The sequence below is a fragment of the Natrix helvetica genome (assembly GCF_964273705.1).
Source record: "Natrix helvetica genome assembly, chromosome: 7".
NCBI classification, from domain to species: domain Eukaryota; kingdom Metazoa; phylum Chordata; class Lepidosauria; order Squamata; family Natricidae; genus Natrix; species Natrix helvetica.
Window position 1 is genome coordinate 4,036,612 of NC_138558.1, and position 14,540 is coordinate 4,051,151.

Here is a 14,540-nt window from a genome sequence, read left to right on the forward strand (position 1 = left end):
ACGACCACAATTCAACCCTGCATTGCTGCTGTTAAATGAGATAATTGCATGAGTTTCTCCCCGCTTGCCATCTTTCTTGTCGCCGTTGTTAAGTTAGTCACCCTGTTGTTAAGTGACTCCGGCTCCCTCATTGACTTGGCTTGTCGGACGGTCACCAAAGGGGATCCTGGGACCCTAAGACACTGCGACCGTCATAAATATGAGTCAGCTTCCAAGCGGCTGAATTGTGGTCACGTCACTTTGGGACACTACAACCGTCATAAATACGAGTCAGTTGCCAAGCGTCTGAATTTGGATCACAGGACCATGGCTGGCCTCAAGGGTCGTACGTGTGAAAAATGGTCATAAGTCCCTTTTTTCAAACGGTCACTAAATGAAACTGTCGTAATTCGTGGACTGTCGGCAGTCCAACTCCACCCTCTTCAGCTATTCCACAGGGAATGCTGCAACGGTCATAAGTGTGAAAAGCCGATCCTAAGTCCCTTTTTTTCAGTGCCGCCGTCACTTCAGACGGTCACTAAACGAACGGTTGTAAGTCGAGGACCCCGTTTTATTTGAAAAGTCCTTGTTCATCATCTCTCGGATTTTGGCTAGCCCCCACCTTTGTGAGTGGGCCATTAAAAGGCCCGAGCCAGTCTATTCTACATAACAAAGATCTCCCCCTTCTGTTCCAAGGTGATGGTGTAGGAAGTTAAAACCCGCCCCTCTCCTAGAAAAAATGAAATATCCTGGGAAATGTTGAAAAGGCAGAATATTATATTTCTCTGAATCAGAAAATGGAGAAACATGTTTTTAGGCAGGAAGAAGACTCACTCTTAATAGCTACCCCCACCTTTGTCAATGGGCCATTAAAAGGCCTGAGCCAGTCTATTCTACATAACAAGGAACCCATGTCAAATCCCTCCTCTATGCCTTAAGCTGGATTTTAATGCCTTCCAGATGCATTTTATATATTTAAACCCCATTTGTCCCCCCAAATAGCCCAGCTTGGTGGGGGTTTGTGTGGGGTGGGGGTAGGGGAGGGAGATGGTTTGTAATGATAGGTGTTGTAATCCAAAGCCTCTGAGAAGTTGGCACAGGTACAACGCACCGTTTACAATGGAGGGTTGGGTTTTGTTTTTTTTACCCCACTTAAAACTTAATTTCTGGAAGCATTTAACCAGGCCCAGTGGGTCAGCGTGGTCTACTGTGTGTGTGTGTGTGTGTGTAAAAGTCCAGTTGCGATGAATTAGATGTTTGAAATCTTGCCCCTTGCGGTAAATAAATCTTTCACTCCACCTGGCAGGAATTCTGAAGTTGGTAAAGTACCCGGGCTAAAATCAGGAGTGGTGCTGGGGAGATGGGGGAAGCAATGAGATTGGTTGACTCGGACTTCCGTCCTTCTGTGGTTGGTAAAGTGAGGACCCAGATTCAGTATGCTGACACTCTCTCCCCCTCTCCCTCTCCCAGTCCTTCTCCCTTTTTCTCTCTCCTTCCCTCTCTCCCTCCTTTTCCCCTCTCTCCTTCTCTTTCTCTCTTCTTCCCTCCCTCTCTCCTCCTCTCCCTCCTTTTCCCTCCTCTCCTTCCCTCTCCCTCTGCATCTCTCCTTCTCTTTCTCCCCTCCCTTCTCTCTCTCTCCTCCTCCTTTCCCCCTGTCTCCTTCCCTCTCTCTTCTTCCCAAAACCTATGCTGGCTGGGGAATTCTGGGAGTTGAAGTCCACAAGTCTTAAAGTTCCCAAGTTTGGACACCCCTGCCTTAAGGTCAAAGGTATGGGGGGGTTAGAGGATCTAACAACAGGATCAGATAGGGTGTTCTACCCATTTACTCCTCTATTGCTGAAATCGTTTTTTCCTGCAATCAAGATTAGAAGGGATTGCATTTAGTTTATATCTATTGATAGCCCTTGGGTTATTGCAGTTGAAGTAAAAGTAGTCATTAACAGGTAGGATGTTATGGCAGATTATCTCAGGGGCTGCCCCAAAGAAGAAGGAGTCAAGCTACTCTCCAAAGCACCTGTGGACAGAACAAGAAGCAATGGGTGGAAACTAATCAAGGAGAGAAGCAACTTAGAACTGAGGAGAAACTTCCTGACAGTCAGAACAATTAATCAGTGGAACAGCTTGCCTCCAGAAGTTGTGAATGCCCCAACACTGGAAGTCTTTAAGAAGATGTTGGATAGCCATTTGTCTGAAGTGGTGTAGGGTTTCCTGCCTAGGCAGGGGGTTTGACTAGAAGACCACCAAGGTCCCATCCAACTCTGTTATTCTATATCCTAATGCCTTTTGGCGTCCCAAGTCTAAATCTTTGCTGTGGTATATTTGCACAGGAAACACGCCGCACCTAGTTTCAATTCGAACCTGGTTTAGAATAAATTATTCCGTGATTTATGCATCCCCTTTGGCGCTTCTGATCATGCCTTCCTCATCTTTTCTCCTCCTTACACCTTCACGGAGATTTCCTTAGTAATTGCCACGGCCTTGCTCTGTAATTACTGCACTCACTAATTACTACATTCTGCAAGGGAGCGAAGTGCTGGTCAAAAACAAGGCTGTATGGGCCCCAGGAGCCTTTGTGGCGTTGCTAGAAGCCACAACCTCTTTTGTTTTATATACAAGCCCAGTTGCTAGCAGTAGTATCCTAGTTGTAATTCACACTCATTGCAAAGGTATTGCGGGGCCTTGGGACCTCTGGTTGATTCCTCTTGCTTCGGTTTCCTCAGCCTGCAAGCACCTGAACTGGGAGATTTGTAGAAAATACAACCAAGCAGATATTTTCTCTCTGTTGTAAAGCTCTCTTAAAGGTCTTGTGTTATCTCCGGTTAGTAAAACCAGAGATGGGGGGGGGGTTCTTTCTGGAATGCAGGCTGTGTGTGCAAAAACTCCTTCCAGGGTTCAGTTTACTAGTTGTCTTGGTAATGTTAGGGAAGTCTCCAGACAGTTGATGTGAAGATCTTAAGGTGCTGGCCCAGAAACCAGGAGATGGTGAATTCTAGTTCCACTTTAGGCATGAAAGCCAGCTGGGTGACTTTGAGCCAATCACTAGGAGATGGTGAGTTCTAGTCCTACTTACCCAGGAAAGTTGGTAGGGTGACTTTGGGTCAATCACCAGGAGACGGTGAGTTCTAGTCCCGCCTTAGGCATGAAAGCCAGCTGGGTGACCTTGAGCCAATCACTAGGAGACAATGAGTTCTAGTCCTGCTTGCCCAGAAAAGTTAGTTGGGTAACTTTGGGCCAATCACCAGGAGACTGTGAGTTCTAGTCCCGCCTTAGGCATGAAAGACAACTGAGTGACTTTGAGCCAATCACTAGGAGATGGTGAATTGTAATCCTGCCCTACTCGTGAAAACTAGTTGGGTGACTTTGGGTCAATCACCAGGAGACGTTGAGTTCTAGTCCTGCCTTAGGCATGAAAGCCGGCTGGCATCTTAACCCCGACAATCTGGGTTCTCCTTTTACCAACCTCGGAAGGACGGAATGCTGAGTCAACCTTGAGGCGGTTGAGAGTTAGCCCGCAACACAGGTAGTCCTCGACTTACGACCACAATTGAGCCCAAAACGTATGTTGCTAAGCGAGACTGTAGTTAAGTGAATTTCCACCCATTTTTTACGACCTTTCATGCCACCGTGGTTAAGCGAATCACTGCAGCTGTTAATTTAGTATTTAGTTAATTTAGTAACAACGGTTGTTAAGTGAATCGGGCTTCCCCCTTGACTTTGCTTGTCAGACGGTCGCCAAAGGGATCGCGTGACCCCCGGACACTGCAAGCGTCATAAATAGGAGTCGGTTGCCACGTGTCTGAATTTTGATCAAGTGACCATCGGGATGCCGCGACGTTCCTAAGTGTGAAAAATGGTCTTTGGTCCATTTTTTTTTCAGCGATGTTGTAAGTTGGACCGGTCACTAAATGAACTGTCGTAATTCGGGGACCGCCTGTTCTGCACTCTAACCAATGTGACTTTTAAAATGTGTGTCTCTTCCACTTCTCTTCTGCTTTACGGTCTGCTTCCCAACAGCATTTGTGGGCTAAACGCCGAATTTCGCAAATCTGTCCCAGTCAAAACGAGTAACACAACACACACACAAATCTGCTATTTTATTTTATTTATTTATTTTTTTGGTTCAAGTTCTCCACGCTTGGATTAAAAAAAAAAAAAGACTTCTTTGCTGAGCAGGAAGCCTCTTTGTTCCCTCTAATAATGGGACAGGACCGGCCCTTCAGCAGACAAGCGCCAATTGATGGATCGCGTCCCACCTTTTTCGCACAATAGCCTCGTCCCCAGATTCGGGAGTCAAGCGTTTCCTGAAAGACTCCCGAGACGCGCGCAGGCACACACATACAGCCTGCCTGGCGGCTTGACCGGTTGAATCGTTTCCAAGTCCCAGCGGGAGGTGGGAGGCCGAGGGGGATGGAATTTGGCTCCTGGAAGAATCGGTAGAAAGGAGGCGCGAGGTTTCGAAGGGAAGCCCGTACGAGTGGCGCCAACAGATTCCTTCCAGGCGAGCAACGGGTGTTTGGAGACTGAATGCACATCGCTATGCAAGACAATGGCTGCACTTCCTTGCATTAAGGACGCCGGCTTTTTTTCTGTCGCCACGCACAATAGCCCACCGGTACAAGCCCCGTCTGATAAATTCTTATTTTAGAAAGCTGATGGCGGGGCGGGAGGCCAGCCGCTTAAGGGCTTTTTCATCAGGAGTAGAAATGTCTAAGCAGAACTCCTGCCTCCATTGTCTGCGGAGATTCTCCAGCCATCCAGGTCGTGGTTGTCCCAAAAGTGCTTCCCCCCTCCCACCCCCGAGGAAACTTTCTTTCTTTCTTTTGAAGATGTTTTGCTTCTCATCCCGGAAGCTTCATCAGCTCTGACTGACTGGCGGGGAATGGAAGGATTTATGCTCCTTGCAGAAAACTAGTCATTTGCAATTTTTTTAGGGAGTCCTTGAGGCCGCTTGGAGGTTTGTCTGGGTCCTCAGTTGTCCCAGAGCTGTTTTTTCAAGACTTTCTGGTTTTTCTTTGAAGACATTTCACTTCTCATCCCAGGAGCTTCATCAGCTCTGACTGGATGGTGGGGAACGGGAGGATTGATATTCCTTGCAGAAAACTAGTCATTTGCATTCTTTTGGGGAGTCGCTGAGGCCACTTGAAGGTTTATCTGTGTTCTCAGGTTACCTGGATAGTGCAAATGGGTGTGGAACATTTTTACAAATCCATTTGCACCACTCAGGTGACCCTGAGGACACAGACCAACCTCCAAGTGGCCTCAACAACTCTCCAAAAGGATGCAAATGACCAGCTGTCTGCAAGGAGCATAAATCCTTCCATTCCCCACCATCCAGTCAGAGCTGAAGAAGCTTCTTGGATGAGGAGCGAAATGTCTTCAAAGAAAAAGCCAGAAAGTCCAGTTGCCTCTTGAAAAGAAAAAAAACACTTTTGGAATTATGAGGGGAAGATGGTTGCACCGGATTTGGCACTTCGACAAGAGGTAGTCCTTAACTTGCAACTTGTTCGTTTAGTGACCGTTACTTGTTGCAACGGCAAAGGGACTAATGGATGTTTTTCACACTTAAGGGCCACTGCAGCATCCCCATGGTCACTTGATCGAAATCCGGATGCTTTACAACAGACTCGTATTTATGACTGTGCCTGGGGGGGGGGAGGTCACATGATCCCTTTTTGCGACTTCCAACAAGCGGCGTTGATGGGGAATCCAGATTCTCTTAACAATCGTGTTGCTAAGCTAGGCACTGCAGTGATTCACTTAACGACAGTGACAAGAAAGGTTGTAAAGACTCACTTAACAAATGTCTCACTTCGCGACAGAATTGTTGGCCTCCAATCTGGTCGTAAGTCAAGGACTTAGCTGTAATAGCTCAGTGCAATGCAAGGATTGGGATGATCTCTCTTTCCCCCACTTCCGTATTGTTGAAACTTTAGGATCAGGCTGGGAAAAGGGAGCATCCTCCCTCAGGCCTCCTGACCTCCCGATGTGCAGTGTTACCCCTTCCATCATCCTCGGCCTGGGTGATGAGGCAGTGGCTGTGGATGATGGGAGTCTGATCCCCGTCAGGGTGGGGGCATAGCCAGTTGCAAATCTTCGCCCTCAATTTCCTTCCTACCCACCACCGTGGTTTTTAAAACAAACAAACACCACCCAACGCTGAAATTAATTCATTTCAGCTCTGGAGATCCTGAATAAACAAAGATCCTTGAGGAATAGTGATGAAATAATCTCGGTGGATCCAAAATAGAACAGAAAAACAACTTTAGGCTGTTTGCTTTCAGAGGCAATCAGCTTTGGCATGAAATAAAATTTATTTCAGTTCCAGTTCTGTTGTGTCTATTCTTGTAGATCGGAAGAGTGGATTAAAATATGAATTTAGGAGGGGGAATCGCTGCACGAAAAGGGCTACATCTACCACCGAATCGTACTACAGATATACTACTACTTATAATGATTTGTTTAGTGACCGTTTAGCGTTACAGCGGCACTGAAGACACTAACAGTGATCGCTTTTCAGCATTCCCGTGTTCACGTCATCAAAATTCAGACACTAGGCAACTGATTCATATTTACGACAGTTGCTGGGGTTACGTGGTCCCCTTTTGCGACCTTCTGACAAGCAAAGTCGATGGGGAAGCCGGATTCACTTAACAACCGTGGGACTAATTCAACAACTGCGATGATTCAATTAGCGACGGTGGCAAGAATGCTGGTAAAGTGGGGCAAAACCCACTTACCAACTGTCTCGCTTAGCAATAGAAATTTGAGCTCCGTTGTGGTCATAAGTCAAGGGGTATCTGTAATATAAACGGGTGTTTCCCCTCCCCCAAACTTGGTTAAAAAGGGGGAAATGTGGGTTTGTTTTCAGACGTCGCTTATTAACCACTGTGGCAAGAAAGGTGTTAAAATAGGGCAAAAGGCACTTAACTGTCTCACTTAACAGCAGAAAATTTGGGCTCAATTGTGATCGTAAGTCGAGGACTACCTGTATCATTATGTCTGTAAGCCACCTTACGGTAAGATGGGCGGCCGATGGACTTTATAAACAAATAATAAATACAAATTTTCAGCTCGGTATTGGTCGTAAGTCGAGGACTACTGGAAAAAGTGGGAGATGCACAATCCAATCTTTTAAGGTAGCAAACATTTAAATAAATAAACCAGTTTTCAACAAAGTTTGCATTCTTTCCATAGGGAAAAAAAAACTATTAACAATAGATAAAATGTTGATTTGGGGAGAAAGTGGAAACTCTGGCTTAAACCCCTATAACACAGTGTGAGTTTAGGGTTCCTGGTCTCGTTTGCCCTGCCCTACCTCACAGGGTTGTTGTGGAGAGTTTGCATAGGTCAGCTTGAGCCCAGAGCTTCCCCAAACGAAGATCAGCCAACAGTTCAATCCATCCATCCATCCGTCAGCAAATAAACAGTAACTTTTCTCTCTGTGTGTTTTTTTCCCCTTTCTTTTAGCAGACAGCGATGGCTCTGGGTGCGTTTTATTGCACACGTCAAGAAAAGTAGGTACAATTTCGCTTTAACTCTCGTTCTAGCTCAGTTGCTTTATAAAATGAGATAGATAAGGTAGCTTATATTGTCATTTTCTACTATGAGCATACTTGCCCACATTATAAATGAAATTCTGCTTTCAGGAGAAAAATGTCTACCCAAACACATACATAACACACACATGCACATGCTATATGCATATATCAATATATACCTGCCCCCATATATACAGGTAAAGGTAAAGGTTCCCCTCGCACATACGTGCTAGTCGTTCCCGACTCTAGGGGGCGGTGCTCATCTCCGTTTCAAAGCCAAAGAGCCAGCGCTGTCCGAAGATGTCTCCGTGGTCATGTGGCTGGCATGACACAACGCCGAAGGCGCATGGAACGCTGTTCCTTCCCACCAAAGATGGTTCCTATTTTTCTACTTGTATTTTTGACGTGCTTTCGAACTGCTAGGTTGGCAGAAGCTGGGACAAGTCACGGGAGCTCACTCCGTTACGCGGCGCTAGGGATTCGAACCGCCAAATTGCCAGCCTTCTGATCATCAAGCTCAGTGTGTTAGCCAATGAGCCATCACATTATACATACATATACATATATGTATTAATCATTGGATTATAGTATTTCCAAAAACATAGGCATAAGTTTCATTTTTTCTCTCTCAGTTGTGGTCTTCATAACAGCTAGCTGGGATCAGGTTTTATGGTCCTCAAGTTATCTTTTTATCTGATCTTGTCTCTTGACGGGCATTTTCCCCAGGACAATGGGAAAATTATTTTTTTAAAAACTATAATTATTTTTAATCATTTTACTTTACGATATTGTGGCCGAGTCTGGAAACCCCTGGGTGAAGTTAGGAAACGAGAACCCTCTTCCATTTCGCCTGAGCGAATTGATTGCACATCTGGATGGCATCCGATTGCCTTATGAACATGAAAATTAATATTGCAGGTGTCTGAAAAATGGTGGGGTTTGATTGCAAGTAGTCCTCGACTTACGACAGTTTGTGTAGTGACTGTTGGAAGTTATGACTGTCTGAAAAAAGTGACTTATTATGACCGTCTTTCCCACTCATGACCCCTATAACTAACTCGTATTTATGACAGTTGCAGTGTCCCGGAGTGACATGGTCCCGTTTTGCGACCTTCTGACAAACAATGGGGAAGCCAGGTTCACTTAACAACCTAACTTAACACCTGCAGTGATTCACTTAGCAACCGATGCAAAAAAGATTGTAAAACGGGGCAAACCTCACTCAACAACCGTCTCGCTTAGCAACAGAAATGTTGGGTTCAGTGACCGTTGTAAGTCGATGTCTTGCCTGTATACAGGTCTCTGCATTTTTATGACAGTAAATCTTTGGTTGTTTCTTAAGTTTGTCGTTGGATGTTGTCCATCCATCTGGAAAATTCCTGGATTACAGATGTTCTGAGATGCTTCTGCTTACAGTAGGACCTTCTACCAAAATCTATGCGGTGGCCACCCGAGTCAGAAATTGTCACGACATAATTCTTGTGACAAACTAGATATCATAATTGTTACGTGAAAAATCAGATGTCACGCACCCAAGGAAGGAAATAGCTCACGGGTTGATTTTTAAGTAGAAAACACTCGGAGTAGGAAATGTAACCCATCTGATCCCAAATTTTCCTCACTCAAAATGTTTGTCCATGTACGACATGCAGACATTAAACCCTAGTCCGTTCAGAAGGTCCCAGATTTGGGGAGTCGGAGCAACGTGGTACAAAGGGCTGCCCTCCCCCCCCCACTGCGCCATCAATGCGTTGTAATATCCATATCCCTTAATCAAAGCTTGGGAGCCACATCCTGCCGGCTCATGCAGAATTCTCATTTATGAGTTTGCTATCCTATAGCTGCCGTCACATCTGTCCCCTTTGCCGAATTTGAGTATCGCGTGGAGTACTATAAAATGATTGCAAAGGAAAGTCCATTTCCTGCGGGACGAACGCTGGTGCCAGTTTTCCAATCGGTCAGATGAAAGAGGCCTTCCCTACAACGTTAACCTCACTGGCACTTACACACTTCCCTTCCAGCCGAGCCTTTGATGGCTTCTCTGACTTCTGACATCGCTCGGGGCAACTTCCTTCCACGGCCAGCAACGGGACCGGGGCTCAAAGGATGTGCAAAATCTTGCAATTCGCCTCTTTTGGGGCGCACCATCAATGTGGGGTGGAGAAGGAAGCACCGGGAATCCTGGCTGGGTTTTTTTTTTAATTGGTCTTGATGTCGTTGTGCATATATTAAGGTCAGTTGTAAAAATTACGGGCCCCGAGCGAAGGCCGGCTGGGGAATACTCGGAGTTGTAGTCCACCCATCCTGCCGAGGTTGAGAAAAACAACTTTTAGAGGCCGTATACATAGCCCTTGAGTTACGGCCACAATGGAGCCCGAAATTTATGTTGCTAAGTGAAACATCGGTTAAGTGAGTCTTGCCCCGTTTTGCGACTTTTCTTGCCACATCTGTTAAGTGAATTGCTGCAGTTGTTAAGTTAGTCACTTAAGTTGTTCAAAGTGTTAGCATAACCGCAGGACACTGCAACCGTCACAAATGTGAGTCAGTGGTCAAATATCCGAATGTAAATTAAGTGACCGTGGGGATGCTGCAATGGTCATTAAGTGTGAAAAATGGTCAGTCTCTCTTTCAATGCCCTTGAAAGTTTGAACAGTCGCTGAATGAGCTGTTGTAACTCGAGTTCTGCCTGTAATAATGGTCTATACCAGCGGTTCTCAACCTGTGGGTCGTGACCCCTTTGGGGATCGAACGACCCTTTCACAGGGGTCACCTAAGACCATTGGAAAATTGCAAAATTACAGTTATGAAGTAGCAACGAAAATAATTTTATGGTTGGGGGTCACCACAACATGAGGAACTGTATTAAAGGGTTGCGGCATTGGGAAGGTCGAGAACCATTGGTCTATATAGAATAGAATAGAATAGAATAGAATAGAATAGAATAACAGAGTTGGAAGGGACCTTGGAGGTCTTCTAGTCCAACCCCCTGCCTAGACAGGAAACCCTACACCACTTCCGATAAATGGTTATCCAACCTCATCTTAAAGACTTCCAGTGTTGGTGCATTCACAACTTCTGGAGGCAAGGAGTTCCACTGATTAATTGTTCTAACTGTCAGGAAATGTCTTCTCCTTAATTCTAAGTTGCTTCTGTCCTTGATATATCGTAAACTCTTGTCATAAGGTAAGAACTATTGCTTAATGGCCTTTGAGACCACTTAACGAGTGTAACCAGAAGATTCTAGTCCCCAATTGCGGTTATAAATTGAGAACTAATCTTTGATTTTTATATTTGGTTTTAATTTATTCATGTTTTAATACCAGATATAGTTTTAGGTCTGTAAGCTGCCCAGAGAGTTACCTTACGGTAAATGGGTGGCCAGTATCTATCTATCTATCTATCTATCTATCTATCTATCTATCTATCTATCTATCTATCTATCTATCTATCTATCTATCTATCTAATCTATCTATTTATCTATCTATCTATCTATCTATCTATCTATCTATCTATCTATCTATCTATCTATCTATCTATCTATCTATCTATCTATCTATCTATCCATCCATCCATCCATCCATCCATCCATCCATCCATCCATCCATCCATCCATCCATCCATCCATCCACCCACCCACCCACCCACCCACCCACCTACCTACCTACCTACCTACCTATATAAAATGGGTGTGTGTGTGTGTGTGTCCCAGCATAACTCTGGAACTCCTTGAGCAATTTCAACCAAACGTGGTACACAGACATCCCTAACACCCCTCGGGGTGCGTATTCTGTTAAGATACAGCCTGTTGTGCGTTAAAATGGCTTCTACAGTACTGCTGTAAAATGGCTTCTACTGTACAGCGCAGTGGAGTTGTCATGGTAACGTTTCACAGAACTCCACAAGGGGGGCTCCCTTAGCTAAGGGTGAAAATCCAACATTAGAAATTACGGGAGAAGTCCGGACATTTTCCCCCTATAAATGAATACCTGGGCAACGCCAGGTTATCGGCTAGTATTTTATAAATAATAAATAAATTGCCGCTCGATGGTGAGACGAGCGGAAGATGAATTTAATAAATAAATAGACGAGTTGCTGTGTTTGCACCCACCGCAGGTGACGAAGAAAATATTTTTTTTCCGGATTCGTGGCTCGTACCAGAGACAAACGTCGTTCCCACCGTTTTCTGTTTTTCCTTGCAGTACCTAAAATTAAAGAATTTTGAGGAGGAGGTCAGAGCCCACCGTGACCTGGACGGATTCCTGGCCAGAGCGAGCATCATTCTGGACGAGACGGCCACTTCTCTGGATGACGTTTTGCGGGAGATGTTGAAACACTTCGCCGAGGATTCAGACAACACCGAGCCAAGCTGCAACTTTGACAAAATTATGAGCACTTTATTCACTGATTCAGGGACGCCCACAGAGGGAAACGGTACAAGTTGCTTCTCATCTGTCTAGGCTGGGAAAGTTTGGGTGAAGTGTTTTTTTTTTGAAGGATGTTCTGGGTACCCCCTACCCAAGGGGTCTCCAAACTTGGCCCCTTTAAGACTGGTGGACTTCAACTCCCAGAACTCCTCAGCTCAGCTGGCTGAGGAATTCTGGGAGTTGAAGTCCACAAGTCTTAAAGGGGCCAAGTTTGGAGACCCCTGCCCTACCCAATCTAATCCATGGTACCCTCATTCTCCATCTATAAACGTCGGAAAATGCCTGCATCTTGATCCCAGGAGTCTTCTGCTCCTTAATTTACATACAATAGTCCTGTTCTGATTTAGGCCTCCTAAGATCATGAAGCTGACTCCCAGTAAAATCCCTTTTATTTAGTTTCAAGGGAATTCCTCTCCAGCAAAGTCCCGGCCAACCGTCTTTCATGAGATTTCACAAGTACAGACCTTTATCAGGCTTGGAGAGCTGCCAGGCCAATATCTTCCAAACGCCATGCTGTAGCAGCAATTCCTTGGCCAGAAGTCAGGAACAGATCTTCACTCGAATGAATGGAACTCCTGCAAACTCCACTCCCCTTTTGCTCCTCTTTTATTCCCGATGGGAGGGGCTATTCACTGTCCCCTGTGCCTTTACTCCCGAGTCGGCCCTTGTTCTTTAGCTGTTCCTTTTGTCTGGCAACTCTCCGCATGCGCACACTGGGAAGAGGCTCCAGCTGTTCTTCTGCCTCACTGATCTCCGACACTGAAGGCAGCTGATAACTGTCAGACGGCCCTGACCCCCTCTCTGCCTCTGACACAGAGCCGTCATCCGAGCCTTCCCCAGACTCCAGGACTGGCCCAGGTTCCTTCCCCAACCTCCTCACTGTCTGAATCTGCCCCCAGCTCTGCTGTCGGGCCACAACAATTCCGTGACTTACAACAGTTCATTTAGTAACCGTCCAAAGTTACAACAGCACTCAAAAAAAGGGACTTAAGAAAGTTTTTCAAAAGTTTTACAACCTTTGCAGCCTCCCCATGAACTTGTGATCAAAATTCAGATGCTTGGCAACTGGTTCATACTTACGACGGTTGCAGCGTTGATAAGTGAGTTTGCTCCCTTGTACTTTTCTCGCCACCTTCGTTAAGTGAATCGATGCCGTTTCTTAAATGAGCAACACGGTTGTTAAGTGAATCGGGCTTCCTCCATTGACTTTCCTCGTCAGAAGGTCGCAAAAGGGGAATCACGTGACCCCCCCTCCCCCCGGGATGCTGCAACCCGTCATAAATGTGAATCAGTTGACAAGTGTCCGAATGTAAATCACATGCCACAACAGTCGTAAGAATGAAATAAAGGACATTGGGCATTATTTTCAGTGCCGTTGCAACGTAGAAACGGTCACTAAATGAACGGTTGTAAGTCGAGGATTAGCTGTAGATGTTAGCTTTTTGGCAAATGTGGGGCGAACTCAAATGTGTATGTAAAAATAAAATGTGCTTTCTTTTTTTTTTCCTTTTTGTCCTTTGGATAGTTCACCTTTTGTCGGACACAATTCAGGGTGTGACAGCTACAGTCACCGGGATCCAATATCAACAGTCGTGGCTCTGTATCATGTGAGTCCAAAATCACCGGAACATTTTTGGGGCAAACAGAAGCTCTGCATTACGAATCTTCTATGGCAGAAATAAATCTTGTCTCTGTTTTGTTTACTGCATGGGGGAGGAGAACTGTGCCCTCTGATCTTGGTGGTTTTCTTGCAGACGTTTCATGACCCAACTAGCTAACCTCATCAGTGCTAGAAGGGAGTGAGGTTTGTGGAGGAGGAGGAGGACTGTGGGGCTCTTGGTGCTCTCTGAGCTTGATTGTTTTCTTGCAGACGTTTCATGACCCAACTAGGGGACATCATCAGTGCTAGAAGGGGGCTTGCAAAGAGGAGGAGGAGGAGGAGGAAGAAGTACTGTCATGTCCTTGGTGCTCTCTGATCTTGGCGGTTTTCTTGCAGACGTTTCATGACCCAACTAGGGAACATCATCAGTGCTAGAAGGGAGTTTGGTTTGCAGAGAGGAGGAGGAAGTGAGGAGGAGGAGGAGGAGGAGGAATGTGGGATCCTTGGTGCTCTCAGCTTGATTGTTTTCTTGTAGACATTTCATGACCCAACTGGGTAACATCATCAGTGCTAGAACCGAGTGGGGTTTGCTCCCTGATTATATACAGTAGTGTAAGATTGAGGTTTTTTCCTTGGTAGTTCCTTGATTTGCTTCCAGACATTTCATTACCCAACTAGGTAACAACATCCGCTTTAGAAGGGAGGGGGGTTTGGTCTCTTTTTATATGCCTTGTCAGTTGGTAGGAGTGGTCTGGTGATTCCTTGTTGTTTAACTCTTTCATTGTTAGTTTGAGTTGGTCGTTTCTTCATTGGTGTACTGTTTTCTGCTTGATTATTTGTCTGGTGTTCATCCCTGCTTATCTGGCTGTTGGCTGCTGGAGAGGATGTGGTTTTTTTTTTCTTTTTCTTCTTGGCCTTCATTGTCTCTTTTGAAAGAGGTGTTAAAGTGTTCTTGAAAATACCAGAAAACTAACCTAAAGTAGTTTTCTAAATTATTG

At 45.4% G+C, this 14,540-nt stretch overlaps 1 protein-coding gene across 1 annotated transcript in view; it reads left to right on the forward strand.

Annotated features, from left to right (window-relative positions):
- The window catches only part of SLC4A11 (solute carrier family 4 member 11), a 166,319-nt gene that overhangs the window by 89,047 nt on the left and 62,732 nt on the right, over positions 1–14,540 (forward strand). Inside the window, exons 4-6 of the mRNA XM_081960283.1 lie at positions 7,447–7,493; positions 11,718–11,949; positions 13,468–13,549. Of these exons, the coding sequence (XP_081816409.1) occupies positions 7,447–7,493; positions 11,718–11,949; positions 13,468–13,549 (361 nt within the window). The remainder of the gene's footprint in view (positions 1–7,446; positions 7,494–11,717; positions 11,950–13,467; positions 13,550–14,540) is intronic.